Below are 15764 nucleotides of genomic sequence, written 5' to 3' on the forward strand. Positions count from 1 at the left end.
GGTCTACATACCCACGAACAAGGAGTCAAGCCGGCTTTGAAACGTCGGGAGAGATGAAAATTGATTAGAGCTTACTAAGTGCCCCCTTGTAAATTTTAAAGAATAATTACCAATGCTCCTAAAACAAAATAGCACTTTTATTGATTTAGTTAGTTCGTTAATCCCGCACAACATGCCCAATAAATAACGTGTCCTTCCTATGCCACGTGAATCGGCTCGTTCTCAACATACACGCGTCCGCGCAAAAAAACTGCAGTCTAGCTTTTTTTTTTTTTTTTTTTTTTTTGCATTAAAGGGGCATTGACACACACGAAACATTTATGTTTATGCTTTGCCAGGCGATTTATTATTGTGTCAGAAGACTACCCAATCAATATTTTTCTACAGTGTCACCTACATCTTTAAGAAAGTAGAAAAGTGCAACTGCTTGAACCCGAAACTGAACTGAGGAGGAAGAAGAAATATAGAGCAGAAAGTTACCAAAAATCACATAACTGCACAAGCATTTTTTTTTTTTTTTTTTCAATCAACGTATTTGCAGCTTTTTAAAGCCACAAAAAAATGGATATCATATCATCACCTATTTTTAGTATTGGGTATGTGCCTTCGATGACCCACGACTATCGTAATATTTGATGGTTGTGTCTAAACTGCAGAAAACGGCACGTGACCACGCAGAAGAGTGTGAGCACGACTCAAATTGGCCAGTTCTCGATCGGCGGTTTTGCGAGCGGAAAAATATAAATTTCGAGCTGCGAATTGTGTTCTGGGTAGTTGGGCTCTCATATGTATTGTACAAATAAAAACCTTGGTGAGCATAAATGCCCTGTCAGTGTCCCTTTAAAGGGATGGTGAACCGAAATTTGGATTTCAAAAAAACAATGCTGAAGATGTAGGTGGGATGCTACAATCCCTACAACACTACTAGTAAGGTGATATCTCAAATGGACGGCCATATTTTTGGAAAAAGAAGTCGAGATTGAACCAGGTCGACGAGGTGCGTGACGTCAAGATACCTAGTTTCCTCCTCTCTTTGCTTCGCTCCCCGAAGGCTGCGGGGCGGAGAAGACGCGAGGCCGTTCCCTCTCCTTCTCAGAGAAACACGACGTCAACATTCCTGCCAAATGCGCCTCCTTTTTTGAAAAATACGGTCATCCGTTCGAGATATCGCTGTACGAGTGATGTTTTGGTGTTTGTAGCATCTTGTTGCACGCTTTTGCCGCGTGTTTTGGGGAATCCAGATTTCGGTTCAGCATCCCTTTAAGGGAGTACAGAAGACGAGACCGACATCCCCAGTCGAGCCAGCTTTTTCCCCAGAAGTGCTTCGATGCCCCCTCCTCTTGATTGTGAGCAGAAAGGGCCATCCAAACCGGACGCGGCAGATGCAAGAAAAATGTGTGCGCCTCTTGAAAAGCGTAAAAGTTGTGGCACGCACATACATTTCCAGCTAGGACCACACAGCAGCCCTACTTTCCTAATCCCTTGTTTTCGGAAGGACCGACAACAAAAGTAGAGACCTTACCGACAGCCAGCAAAGCGTGCGAGTTGCTGTCCGGACCCACGTGATGAGCACACTCGAAAAATGCGCCAAAGTGGACCAGACTGAGTAAAACATGCACTCCTGGTCTAGCAAATGATGCGACCACAGAAAACACATTCCGTTAGGATAGCCCTTATTCTGCTGTCCTGTTGGATAGAGCAACCAATGTACGGCACGGTAATGTGCTTCAGTTGGCAATGCTTATTCACCCTTTTCTGCTTGGCAACAAACTCAGTGGCGCCATCTATGGGCTATCCCCAATTCTGGTTCACACATATTTCCTTATCTTTTACTTATCATTCTTTTATCGTAAAAATACAATAACATAACCAATTTCTTTTTTTTTTTTTTTGAAGTGGTTGTGATGTTAACGTTTTGGGGTGCGGAGAGGGGGAGCGCAGGCGCATAGCCAGGAGGGGTGTTCAGGTGTCGGAACACCCGCGAAATTTTGCTTTATTATATATATATATATTGCTCAACATCGTCGAAAAACACTAAAGCAACAAATTGAAGAACGATAGAAGGCACGCAAAGTATTTTACAGCTTTCTGAAAAACCGCACAAATTCGACGGGTTTTTAAGTTTCGATTTGCTATCGGAGCGCATCTCGGCCCCGGCGGCACCGTGCCCCGTGGAGAGATGCATCTAAAAGATGAATAGTTAACTAGAATTAATTAACTTTTTAATTGGAGGCTTTAGGACACATGCTTATATTGCAAAATTGGAGGCGGTCAATGTCGAAGGCTTGCCCAGTTGTTAGAAATCCTGGGCAATCCATCGCCAAATTTTACTCTAGAAACTGTCTGAAACCGAAACCCAACCCTCAAAGTGCCCCAAAAGGGCAACCCCCGTTTCGTACCGAAGTGACGCAAATGTGACGCAAAAAAGCGATGCAAATGTCATCATAAGCACGTAGGCACCCCACGTGGTTATGACGACTTTGCTTCCATTTTTTTCGTGACAGCGCGACAGGGCTGATTGCGGCAGGCGCTCCATGACTGACCACAGGAGGCGACAAAGCGACTTAGCCACCATGACAGGTTGGTCTCATTCTTCCACTTTCGAATCAGCTTAGAGTACTGGCGTCACTGATAACACACTTCCGTGTTCCCAAGTCTCGGGTTTTATTATACTACGTTTCAGCTTCGGTCCGAGCGCGGCCGATGTTGTGAGCCAAAGGGCCAATCGAAGAGCGCAGAAAGCGCAGCGTCATGGCGTGCTCTGTGCGCTTGATAGGACTAGCCGGTAGAGGAGCGCGCACAGAGAGACGGCAAATACCGGCTGCTCCTATCAACTGCAGAGAGCACGCCATGACGTTGTGCCTCTTACGCTGTTTGATTGGCCCTTCGGCTCATAACATAGGCCGCGCTCGGACCGAAGCAAGAATCACCCGCAGCTTGTTTTTTTTTTTTCTTTTTTTTTTAGTATTGTTGCAGTGTCACGGTCGCTAAGTTGGTTTATCGCCTTATCTGGCCAGCCCCGGAGGCGGCCCGGAGCGTCTGCCGCAATCAGCTCTGTCACGAAACAAATGTGACGCAAATGTCGTCAATACCACGTGGGTCCCTGGCACGAAACGAAGACTTGCCCTTCCGGCGCGCCTGGGGCGTCTGGTTTCGGTTTCAGACAGTTTCTAGAGTAAAATTTGGCGATGGACTGCTCGAACCCCGGGCAAGATCCGGGTTTTCTAAATGCTGGTTTGGGTCCATATCACAAGAGCGAATGACATCGCGTTAAAGGGATTGTCCGGTCAAAACCGGAAGTACTTAAGTTTTTGCACTCGTTACGTCGAGGGAGCCTTCATATAGACAAACAACATTTTTATTTTGATATATGATCTCCCGTTATTAATTAAACTTTTCATGAGCGTAGGTACGAAACTGCACCCCGAATTTCGCCAGTGTCAATGGCTGACATCCGTAGCTGCGTCGTGACGTCACAGAACGCAAAGGTTTGTCGGATGGTCGGGATAACAAGCGTTGGTCGATGGATGTCTTGTATTTTGTTTCAAAATATAAGTCCCCTAGGCCAGTGGTTCAGAAATGGGGGTCCGCGAAGGCCTTTTCGGGTTCTAAGGGTCCGCGAAGCCCTGCCTGATCAGTCAAGCCCGGGTATAAAAACTTTTTTTTTTTTTTCAGGTCGAAATGTTTCAGTTTTCGGGCGAGTTTTTTCGTGTGAACGTCAGTGAACCTCACACTAGCCCTTAGTTATATCCATTTATTAAATTGATTATTATATTTTACCTGTACCTTTTCTCTCCTCTCACCACGAACGGGGTGCTCCATCAAATCTCCGCCGATCTACAAGGGGTCCGCGAAACATCGATGGTTGATAACCACTGTCCTAGGCTGTACCCTACTGAAATAAGGTTTTTTTATTGCAGTTCCTAAGCGTGTGCAAAAAAGTCACGCCTTTTAACAGAATATTACTCGAAAACAGCCATAAGCTTCGAGTAAACGTATGCCGTTACGCGCAAACACAACTGCGACGACCACCGATCGAATCAGGAGCGCTTGCAAAGCATGCAGATTTCGCCTCTGAAGCGGCAACTAGGTACACGAAGCGGTATCTGGGTGCACATATCGGCGGATCCACTGGATTGGTGATGAGGCTGCGGGTCTTTCCCTCGGAGGCGATAACCGCGGGTCGAAGGCAACCGGCGAATCGTTCAAATGCATGTCGTCACTTGACTTGGACGAGATTGGTGAATCGTAGCCACACGCTATTTGCACATGCGGGTCAAACAGAATTTGGCTGCACGCGTGCTAAATACAACTTCTGGTATCGTTTCCAGGTGGTCTAGCTGTTGGTTTCGGTTTCGCTGCATAAACAAATTGATTGATCCGATCTGGGCGAGGAGCGCATGAACGTAGTTTAATGTCGTTGGCACAGCATCACACCTCAGCTTACGAGCCTTCTTTCCGCTGAACTCAGCTCGTAGCTCTCTTCTGTGAGATGATTGCTGCATAAGCGGGATCTCGATCTTGACGGGAACCCAGTCCCTACGCACGGCGACGATCCATTTTGCTCGTCACTGTACGTCTCGCGGAAAAGTGTGGAACGTCATGTCTTGGCTCGGATGTGCTGCCCGGTAATTGTGGCACCTAACCGCGCAAAAAAAAAAAAAAAAACTCACTCAACCACGAAACAAGTCGAGCACAACAACAAAAACGAAGCACGCCGAAATGCTCGCGTTGTGTTGTGTGACGTCAGAGTTCCAATGTTGCCAACGAAAATAGCGTTTACGCTAGAGTGCGATTGGAGCAGTATAAATTCAATTACTCATGCAGAGATGCATATAAAATTCAGATATTGCATGTACAATGCGTTTCGATGCAATAACAATGATATTCAATTGTTTTCTCAAATACAAAATTTGACCGGACAATCCCTTTAACCCATCCGTCGCGCTGCGCTTTACGCCGCTTCGCGGCGACAGTCTGCGGCAACTATTTACAAAAATATGAACTCATTTGGCCCACCCGAAAACGCCGCTTCGCGGCGTCCGACTATTCGCTAAAGTGTCGTTCGATGAAACGTGGGCGTTCGCTAAAACGTCATTCGATCAAGTGAGTGCCTCCCTACTGGTTTAGCCTCCGACGCTGACTGCCTCCGATTTCGCAATATAAACACGCGCCCTAAACCCTCTAATTAAAAAGTTAACTAGTGAATTTTAGTTAATTTGCTCATCTTTTCGATGCATTATCTCTGTAGTATAGTGTCCGCTTGGCCGTATAACTCACCTACACAAACCGCAATAATGTAAATTTTCTTTTTTTTTTTTTTTTTTTAGTTAGGCGAAGAATCGCGTTTGTGCGGCGTCCTTGATGTGAACCCTGCAAAAGGCGCTGGTGGCACTGTTGACGCGCGATAGGCAATAATCCGCTCGTGATCACGTTTAAAAAAAAAGGGGGGGGGGGGGGGGGGGGGACTTTACTCGGCACTCGCTGTAGACCACGGTGTAAGATACACTCTTTAGGCGAGGACACGGCGGGGCTAAACGCGCGGCGCGAGGAATCAGATAGTGTTCGTTCGACGGGCGTCCGAAAGGCTGCATTATTACGCGGCCACCCTGCCCGCGGCTGACAGTGTCGCCGGCGGCCAAACGGCGAAACTGTGTGAGAGCGAAAAAAATTATCTCGTTGCCATGACACCCCGGTACACCGTGGTCTTTCTGCACAAGCGACCTCCTCGCTGGAGCTCTGCGCGTGTGGAGCACGAGGCGGCACGAGCCGTCTTTGCCGTGCCCACGGGTCGACGAGTCATCTGCCGGCGCCGCTTGAAACCATAGTGAGGGAGAGAGTGAAAAGCGAACTTTATCTGCACTGCGCGAGGAGCGCGCTGTCCTCACCTGAAGAGTATTATCTTACCACCGTGCCACTGTAACCGTGCTGTAGACCAAACCCATCTGCCGAGAACCGGATATTACGATCAAATCGAACGATTGAATCTTCTCCTCTTTCTCTCTCTTTTAAAAGAGAGAGAAAGAAAAGAAAAGGAGATGTTTCTTGTCCGTGTCCTTGCGCTGTTTTAATTTTTAATCACGAAATACCAACTAGCCCAAACTTCCACATTCGTCTCTCCCTCACGGCTAGATGTCCAAGCTGTTGGTAAGCACGAACATACATAAACACTGACTGGATTCATTGTCTCAGCGCTTTGCGCGCGCGGCGATCAGTCCAGAAATCAAGGAGTCGTGGGTGCAACACTCGTTGCCGATATCACTGCGCAAGACTGTCGTTTAAATACGATAGCAGTTTGCCGCGTAAACGTTTCTTTATTAAATTGCTCGGGAACTCTCGTGGAAATTCTAGGCATATTTTTCGTCGACGTCTACGAAGTCTTCTATCGCATATCTAAAATGCTTCCATCCAACTGTCTACTTCCGACGACCAAGCATTACTGCCATGTGGATGTTTCTCCTTACAATACGTATATAAAGATAATAAATATATGTATTTGCCGTTGAGCAGCTCATACAAACCGAGTCACGGACGTGTAGGGCTAACCCAGAAACGCTATCGCGTTTAAACCTATTCGAAAATCATTGGAGCGTCCCTTTGAACAACCGCCGCGTTGCCCTGTTCAGCCGAACGTGAGCGAAAGCCGCGTTCCAAGTGACGGCGTTCGCCGAGAGCTGCAAACCGTTTAGCTTACGTCACCTTCAATCTATCACAAATCATCTCGAATACAGAGCTCGCGAAATCGTGAAAACGACTCGAAAGAGCGACCAAAAGCCCACCTCAGGTGTTCCGCAGCTCTAAGGAAACATCCGACGTCGACAGCGCGATCTTCTCTGGACCGAAGAATCCCGCAGGCATTCGATGCCAGGGCAAAGCACGTGCGCCGCGCTTTCTTCGACCACAGCTTATATTGAGGATGTCCCGCGTTTCGAAGGCAGCTCATGGGCACGCGCAACCCCGAAACAAGGCACTACGTCATCCTGAGTGGATCTCCGACCCGGCCCCAAGCAGCACATAAGTTCGCGTCCGACTTGGCGTCACCGCGCGTCTGAGACACTACAAGACGCTTCCGAGACGCTACGAGACGATGCCAAACAAGCTAGGCGCTGCTGCCTAAACGCATCATGTTTTTTTTTTTTTTTTGTTTTTTTCATTTTTGGAAAGGGGGGAGGGGTTCAGGTGCGCACGCCGAACCTCCCGTTCCGTGAGGTTCCCGTGTATTTCGGCCAAATCCGAAACAAAAAATCGCCGGTAAAATTTTTTGACGATTCGAATTTATCCGTAAACCTCCGAATTTCGAGGTCGCAACGACAAAATGAAAAGCAAAAAAGACTGCGTGTTCCAAGTAAACTTCGGAAGAGCACAGGGTCAGTGGTCCCGAGACGATGCCACTTCAGTTTCTTTCGAGAACTACTGACATAAGACTTTTAGCACGTCGAGGTTCCTTCGGGAGAACGGATCATGGAAGCCGGACTTTATTTCTTTTGTTTTTGCATTCTTAAAATATAAGAACGCCAGTAAAATAACCTCATACTTTCAAACAATAGACCTATCGCTAAATAACCGGAACATCGAGGAGAATGCAGGGATTGGTATTCCACGCGCCGCCGCACGTGCTGGCCTCATGCACTCTTCTAAAGCAAATGTCTAAAACAAATGGCATCTTCCATGGCCGTTCGTCAACGCTTTACTTTGGTTATTTACTTGGAATCTTTTATACGGAAAAGGCGCGTGCTCGTGAGGCGCGTGGAACACCAATCCTTTGCATTTTCTTGACGCTCGGGTAGTTTAGTAACATGTCTATTGGAATCTATACGACAAAACAGAAAAGAACATTGCAGCCAACGCCACAAGCACGAGAGAGCTCGAGGTCGCTGCTTTGAAACGTTCTCCCGCAGAACGAGCGCTCGCGCCAGAAACGCATGTCTGAAAGCCAGGAACGCGGGCCTCGTCACGGCGTCTCAGGGAGTCTTCAGACAACTCGGAGAAACATGCGCCTGCCAGATCCAGCACCGCTGCTGCGATAGCGCCAGAATCGCGACCGGAGACAGCACGACGCTTCTACGACGTCATCGGGCGAAAATCGAGGGCGTTTTGGACGCGCTAAACAGAGCAGTCAGCGGCGCCTTCCAGGCACCATGCTTTGGCTGCCGCGCCACCAGCTTGTCTGTCTCCTTTGTGCTACATTGTTGAGGCTAGCCTGGCTTCTGCAGTGCTCCAACTCTGTCAAAGCACTTGGAGCCGAAGGCCGCGTTTTCTGTCTAGACACCGTTCTCGGCGATAGAGCCTTGTCAGCGTGTACACTGCACGCCAGCCGATAACAAAACTATTTTGTGCTACCCTACCGAGTCTAGCGTAGCTTCCACAGTAATCCAACTCTATCAAAGCTAGTTGCGCGAGCGAGTGCGACGCGAAATAAAAGGGAGATTTCAAAGACCGCGTTTCTCCCTCCGCAACGAAGAAGCCGCTACTGCGCCTGCGCACCTATGGCCTTGACAGTAGAGTTCCGAGTATCGTAGCGGGTTGCGCAGAGCGCTGTTTTATTACCGTCGCCATTCGCAGACGGTAATAAAACGAGAAAACGCGATCCGGTTCATTCACCCCTAAACTACAAAATCGGCAGCAGTACGTCTCTATTAACAACATCTAGTAAATTCAGAATACAGCACGGCGTTCCTCAAGGTTCCATTCTAGGTCCTCTATTATTTCTAGTTTACGTGAATGACGTAACGATAATACCAGGCTCCCCCGAGTTAGTATGTATACGGATGACACAAATGTCTTTCTTTACTGGTGTGACTAAAGAATACCTAGAAAATGCTTGCAATGCCTACCTCATTAATTTATCGAATTGGTTACGAGTAAATAGATTGAAGCTAAACGCAAGTATGAAAAAATACACAATCGTCAAACCTGTTAGTAAGCGAGACAACAGCTCTATTAACATTATATTTGAAAACACCGTTATAGAACAAGTTGCAGAGCAAAAGTTCTTGGGCGTCTGGTTTAGCGAAGAGCTCACGTGGTCCACCCATGTAAATAGAATGAGGGCAGAGCTGTCTCGAGTTATTGGTATTATATATAAAATGCAGAATTTGATACCCACTTGGCTTAAAATGACGTTGTATTATTCTCTCTTTTATTCCAAGATCAGTTATGGTATGCTGGTTCGGGGAACGACCACTGCATCTAACTACAACAAACTAATCATCCTTCAGAAAAAAATTCTTCGTATTTGCGAAAATTACAGAGGTAATGTCAGAAATTTGAGCACTCAACCACTTAAATATAATATATTGAAGGCAGACCAGATATATCACTTTAAATTATTTCAATGGATCTACAAAAGCAACCTATATTTGACACAGACACCTAATTCTATAGTGCCTACACATTAAGAGACCCGAAACGTAAAATCCCAAGCATACGAACAAATTATGGCAGGCAAAGTTTATCGTTACATGAGTACTAAATTATTTAATTCCCCTTTTCCGAAGTTCAAAAAAGACTGCAGACGAGCTCTGGTTTGCAGTGATATCGCATTTTTATCTATTTAAGGCATGTATATCTATTTATATTTATTTTCAATGAAGCGTAACATATACGAAACTTTGAAATTCACATTTTTGGCCTTGTAGCCTGATTTTTGGTTTTAACTTAGCTTGATTCCGCTTTCTTTTATAAATCCTTGTTTATAAATTTCTAGTAGATATGTAAAAAACCGGTTTCTATTTTTATCTTTATTTTAATTTTATTTTACATCTGGGTTATGAAAAGCATATCGCCCCACATTGTTCGAGCTGTGCCGCTTGTTTAGTTGTTTGAGTTGAGTCATTGTATTTCATGTGTTTTCAAATATTTCTATAATAATTGTTTCGATTTGTTTTTATGACGATGGCTGTCTTGTTATTTATTATCACTGTGATTTGTTTTAAATGTTATTTCCGCTGTATGAACTGCAGGGGGCAGAGGCGCTGTCAGGCATCATGCCTTCATCTCTGCCCCCTCTGCGGATGATTCAAATCCGCAAAACAAATAAAGAAACAAACAAAAAAAAAACGACTGCGGTAGAAGCTACGTCCTCGTTGGACCAGGCCTACGCCTGTCTTTCGCCATGTCATCACGCTCCCGGCCATACCCACGAGCGGAAAGCCGGGTCACGTGATCAGAGGGAGGCGTCTGATTGATCCGGCAGGCACGTAGCTCCGAAGTCTGCTACGGGCCGAGCGCAGCGCCGAAGTGAGGTCGCTGCCGAATTTTGGATCGTCTGCTATTTCGCGCTTCGCTTGCAAATCCTCGGTTGTTCTGCTGTTGTACAAGAGCTGACACCGACCAATGTTGAGAGTAAAGTGGAACTCCTACCCCCTTTTCCAGATTAGCAGAGCGAACGCTGGAAGTCCCCTCCCCTCCAATGGTTCGCTCGCACATCAGAGGCCGCGTGACCTCCCGCTATTCGTACGTTGACGTAGAACGCTCTCCGCAACCCGCTACGATAGCGGGAACTCCACAGTCAAGGCTATCGGCGCGCAGGCGCAGTAGCAACTTCTTCGTTGCGGAACGCTTAGGGCAACGCGGTCTACGAAAACTCCCTAATATCGCGCATGCGCAGTAGCGTCGCCGCTCTAGAGTAGAGCCTGGCGGGGGGTGCCAAAATGATCTACTAGAACTCTCTATTGAGGAAAAGAAAGCATAAACACGACCCCGCTTTCTACCCCTTTTTCCCCTCGACACAAAGAATGTCAACAGATGCACATGATAAGTATATTTTCTTTTTTTTTTTTTTTTTTTTTTTTTTTATTCGAGAGCAAACTATCGGCCAGCGTGGACGGAGCACGGCATTCGTTAACCGGCTATCACGCTGGCAAGTCTCGGAGTCTCCAAAGCCACCTCGAACGTGAAACAAGTGCCGACTTATCTGATCGAAATGGCTGACAAAGCGGAAATGCTGCAGTGGGCGCCCAACTCCTCCTCTCGTCGAACAGGCCGCGGAAAGTTGGGCACGACCATTCCTTAACCCCCCCCCCCCCCCCCCCTTAAACTTGTGGCAAGCCTAATCCTTTCTAAAGAATAACAAAAATATATATATACATTATTGTAAAGACCAGGCGATTGGTAAATTATGGGCGTAACATACTGTAAACGACTAAATTTTCGCGGGGACCTAATTTTCGCGAATCGCCTACAATTCGCGAAAAATACGTCCCGCAAACAATTTGGGCAACATGTGAACGCTACGGAAGCTACACTCGATTCGCGAAAATTAGAACCCGCGAATAATTTCGAATTTACAGCTTTGGTCCAATTCGCGAAAATTTGAGCCGGCGAAAATTAAGTCGTTTACAGTATGTTTTATAAAAAAAAAAAATATTAAAAAATATAAATTTCAACATTCTTTTTTCTAAAGCGTTTTCTTAAATTTTAAAAAAGCATTTATTTAGACTCTTCGCGCAAATAATATAAAAGAATGCTAAAGAGTAAGAAATTGCGCACCATGCGCTTTGAACGCAACCTATTAGACAGTACTCTAATAAAGTCATGAGGTCTATACTACGTCGTACAAACATGCATACAATAAAAGCGGGGACGTAAAAACAAAAGAAAACGAAATGATACGCTTACCTTTATTCTCGGAAGGTTCCATTCAGGGTTGAATACCAAGAATCCAAGCTGACGTCGCCAGCTTCCCACTTAGCCAGGGAACTACACAAACCTGCGGTGGGGTAATGTTCTTTAAAGCCCAGTTAGACTCCGTCAAAAAGAAAGAAAAAAAGAAAACAAATGTAAGAAAAGAGGGAACATCACGTGACCGCCTGATAAACGTTTATCTCAACTACGAAGTCGCGTATAAACGCAAGCAGTCGTTTAATCCATACAAAGAGTGGGCGGACTAAGGTACGAAACTGACGTCGTGTGCGCCAAAAAACTAGACACTCTGATATGCAGTCAAGCTCGAGCATTACGACGCATTGCCCGAGATAAAAAGAGATCTCGAATGTCATTCCGAAAACTGAAAGGACGAGCAGCCAACGCTGTGATCGAATCCAGTGGTTCTCGAATGTCACGTGACATGGCATGCATTATTGGCCCGTCTTTGCGGACAAGATGCGGCCTCTCGATCTGTGCTGGCTTGCCGGTTTCAACGACGCCCCGCGCAAGTCGGACCCCCGACCCGAGGCGCACGGGGGACACCATCCGAAAGCCCCGACTGCGGAGAAAACATCGCTCCTCGAGGGGGCCGCAGAGCGAGATGCGTGCAAACAACACCAAATTTCCATATATCGTGAACGAAAATACAGCCAGCCTGCACGCGAGCTGGTGGATGTTGATCATGTTGAAAGTTTCAACTCAAGAAGGTAGGGCGAGTTAAAGGAAGGCCGGGGAGGAGGAAGCAGACGGAATGCTGGAGAAGAGAGGGGGAAACTTCCTTCTCTTCTTAGCGTTCCGCCTGCTTAATCCTCCCCGACCCGTCTTACCCTCGCTCTACCTTCTTGAGTTGCAACTAAGCTTTCCATCTTTTATTACCGCAGTCTCGGGTAATTTGATCCTAGAGATATAACTTTTTACTTGACGGTCAAAGAAATGGTCGTCAGAAAAGTTACAGTCGTAAACAGAACGGCCTTCGATAGATGCTGCGCTACCTGGAGGCTGTTAAAACTATGAAGTGAAGAGGGGGGCTAAAAGAGAGTGCGCGTTAGAGTAACTGTATAGGTTCTGCTTGCAGAAGCAGAGTATCGCGTTCCTATTCCTTGCGCCGCCAACTCCTTATTGGCGGAGAAGTGGTCACGAGCGCCAAACTGGATCCAACCTTCACGAGGGAAAGCGACCTTGCAGGCGCCGAGTTTCGGGCGGAGCATGTTTCTCGCTTTGCGTCTCACTTCGGTTACAACGAAGTGCAAAAGGGAATGGGGAATCGTGACTGCTTCGCTGTAGCCGCTATTTCGTTAAGACCGACTTCGTTATACCCAGTCTCGACAGTAATTGCAAAAACCGAAAGTTTATTAACACGTATCCAATCGATTCAATAGTGCAAAAGTAAGACGGCAAGATGCGTATACGTACCGAGCTCTTGAGCGCCGCGTGGCACAGCCTCGTCGCCTCCCGGGCCTGGTGGTCCGCACACTCGCCCATGCTCACCAGTGAAGCGCTCGAACGGCATCAGCTACCAGCCTACATTTCATCTGGCAACAGGTCGCGCAATCAAAGCCACGGGCGCGCAGGTCGTGCGCCTCTTTGGCAGGGGAAAAGCGATTTCAGGATTTCGCTCCTTTACCTGGTACAGCGCTGCACAGTGTCGCACTCAAAGCGGGTCAAGGGGTTCGTCAAACGTGCGACAAACGCCATACAGCTCGCAGACGACGGTCTCATTTGAGTGCCGTCCCATCCTCGAAAGGGCCAACGCGGGGCGATGGGGCTAACTATCGTTTGCTATTTTGCGTATACAAAAAGCAATAGCGTTTCACGTTGCAAAACAGGGTGTCTCCCTCAGAGACACCCCGGAGACAGAGAAGGGACCTCGTGCTCTAAGCTTTTTCCTAAACTCGCCGTTCTGTCATTGATAGCTTTGATTTGCCTCTACGACAATTTTGGTCTAACACCCAATGTGCTAAGATTTAAAAGACCAACATGCTAGCATTTGTTTTGATAGAGCGAGAACGAGCACATTGTCGTTCACCCTGTCGCGCAATTCACCCACATTAACAATTAAAAAAAAAAAAAACTTTTTATACGACAGTTTTTGTTTTTCGTCGATTGTGATAGCAGCCCCATAAAAAGACTTATATTTAAAGGCATTTGCTGACGGCTAGAAGCCCGCACTCATAGCATTATCTTCGGATACTTTCACCGAGCGAGAGTTCCTGCAGCAAAAAGGCGTGTCCTTGAGCGAAGATCCCTGTGGTCTATTAGTGGTATCGTCGTACAGGGGTTCTAAACTCGTCGAACGCAAAGTTGTAGCCGAAAGTTCGCGGAGCGAACCGATTGGACGTTGGCGAGAAAAACGCCAAGTCATCGTCGTGATTGTCCAATCGGCGCGCTCCGTCAACTTCGGCTCCAACTTTGCGTTTGACGAGTTTAGGGCCCCAGGTGTTTACGAGAGAAAGAGAGGCAAATATTTACAGGCAGAAATACTTGATCCAAAATCAAATAGCAAAATGTCTTCTATCGGTAGAGCTTTTTTTCGAACGGAAATGAACCGACAGTGTGAAACTTATTTATGGCGCATGCAGCGCACATGGGAACGGGACCTCACAGCCGAGGGATCCTTGTGGGTCACGTCCCAAAAAAATCGCGGTTCGCGTGTTTGAAACCCCTGCCCTAGATGCACGCTCCTAGCAAACTTTTTGTTTTTACGCTCGAAAGTCAGCAACTTGTCCACAGACGGTATTAGTACGGACAATGCTCAGATCATCAAAAGGCTTCCTTTTTTTCCGCCATGTTTCCCGTCCACAATTAAAGCGGCGCGTTTGGAACCTTAGCCCTTATGCAAATTAGGAACGTCCATTTATGATCGGATTCTATTATCAAAAAGTACACGTTTCAAACGCATTCTTCTTTTTTTTTTTCTTTTTTTCTAACAACCAGATTCGGCAAGAACTGCTTAGCGTAGCGAAAGAAAAATCTTTCTCGCAAAACTTACTTTTTTGTTTTCTTTCTTGAGATGACAGATCAAGCTGTACCTAAAGTATAGGTTCACGTTCTTTGTATCCTGAATTGCCACGACATAAAACAAACTGACACGGTGGTACCCTGATGACGAGCGCCGCTAAGTCGCCTTCTGGTTGGCCAGCCATGTGGAGCTTTTCTTTTCACCCAGCCAATCAGAGACTTAGAAACGCTCGCTGCAGATATCACCATACGAGGAAAGACAATCGGCAACCTTTACCTACATTATAAAACTCTCTGTATCAAACTATAGCTGCTCCCCAAAAAGAAAAAGAAAAGTCCAAAACAAAAAGATAAAAAAAAAGAAATCCGTCATAGAAAAATAAATAATAAATAAAATCTGCACTAAATGCACCTCGGAACATTAAATGTAGTATGTTTTGTTGTTATTCTTACCGAGTTCGTTATAGGGAAATAATTACGTTAGTTTTCACAATATTTCGATACTACGAATTTCGACTTTGTATAAGGTATAAACAGTAATGTCGTGAAATGAATACCTTTTTTTTTTTAATTATTTTTGGCATCGTTAAGAAACAAACCTATAACACGCTCCACTCGTCACTCGGACCTCTGGATAGCAGAGGCATCATGCGCTGATTATGGCCTTCGGATGATTAAAACTACCTTGCCGACATCATTAAACAGACTCGTGTGCTACACATTTTATATAGAATCTTGTAGCGCACAGTACACAAAATTAACGCGAAGTACGAACACACGAAGATGGAGTAGACAGGATAAAGCGTTCTGTCCTCTCTACTTTTTCTTCCTGTGTTCGTCCTTCGCGCTAATTTTGTGTACTGCGTTAAACCAACTAAACTTTAACCCTGCCGGCCGCAAATTTGGAGGTTCGCTGCCTCTGGAAAATAAATATACGCGTGTTGAAAGTCGGAAGATGTGCTGTCCGTGCTCTGTCCTTTATATGTAACTCTTTCGTAAAAAGAATTGTATGCAATACAAAAACAGTGCAAATACCTGTTCTTCTTAATATGCTGGAGAATGTACATGAGCCCTTTTCACATATACAAAACTGACGTTAGAAAAGTTCCTTACTGATAACAATATTATTTCAAATCGCTAGTGTCCTGATACTTCTAGTG

General features: G+C 46.1%; 1 protein-coding gene across 2 annotated transcripts in view; it reads right to left on the reverse strand.

Annotated features, from left to right (window-relative positions):
• LOC8034064 overlaps positions 1 to 15764 on the reverse strand; it is a 103371-nt gene that overhangs the window by 57706 nt on the left and 29901 nt on the right. The window contains exon 1 of one of the 2 annotated variants that reach the window (XM_042288913.1): positions 11620 to 11909. The exons of the other annotated variant lie outside the window; for it this stretch is intronic. Within the exon in view, the coding sequence (XP_042144847.1) occupies positions 11620 to 11641 (22 nt within the window). The 5' untranslated portion in view covers positions 11642 to 11909. Of the gene's footprint in view, positions 1 to 11619; positions 11910 to 15764 lie in introns of those variants that run through there. 2 annotated transcript variants of the gene reach the window in all.

This window comes from Ixodes scapularis, unplaced genomic scaffold, assembly GCF_016920785.2.
Source record: "Ixodes scapularis isolate PalLabHiFi unplaced genomic scaffold, ASM1692078v2 PGA_scaffold11__112_contigs__length_91849675, whole genome shotgun sequence".
In the NCBI taxonomy this organism is placed as follows: domain Eukaryota; kingdom Metazoa; phylum Arthropoda; class Arachnida; order Ixodida; family Ixodidae; genus Ixodes; species Ixodes scapularis.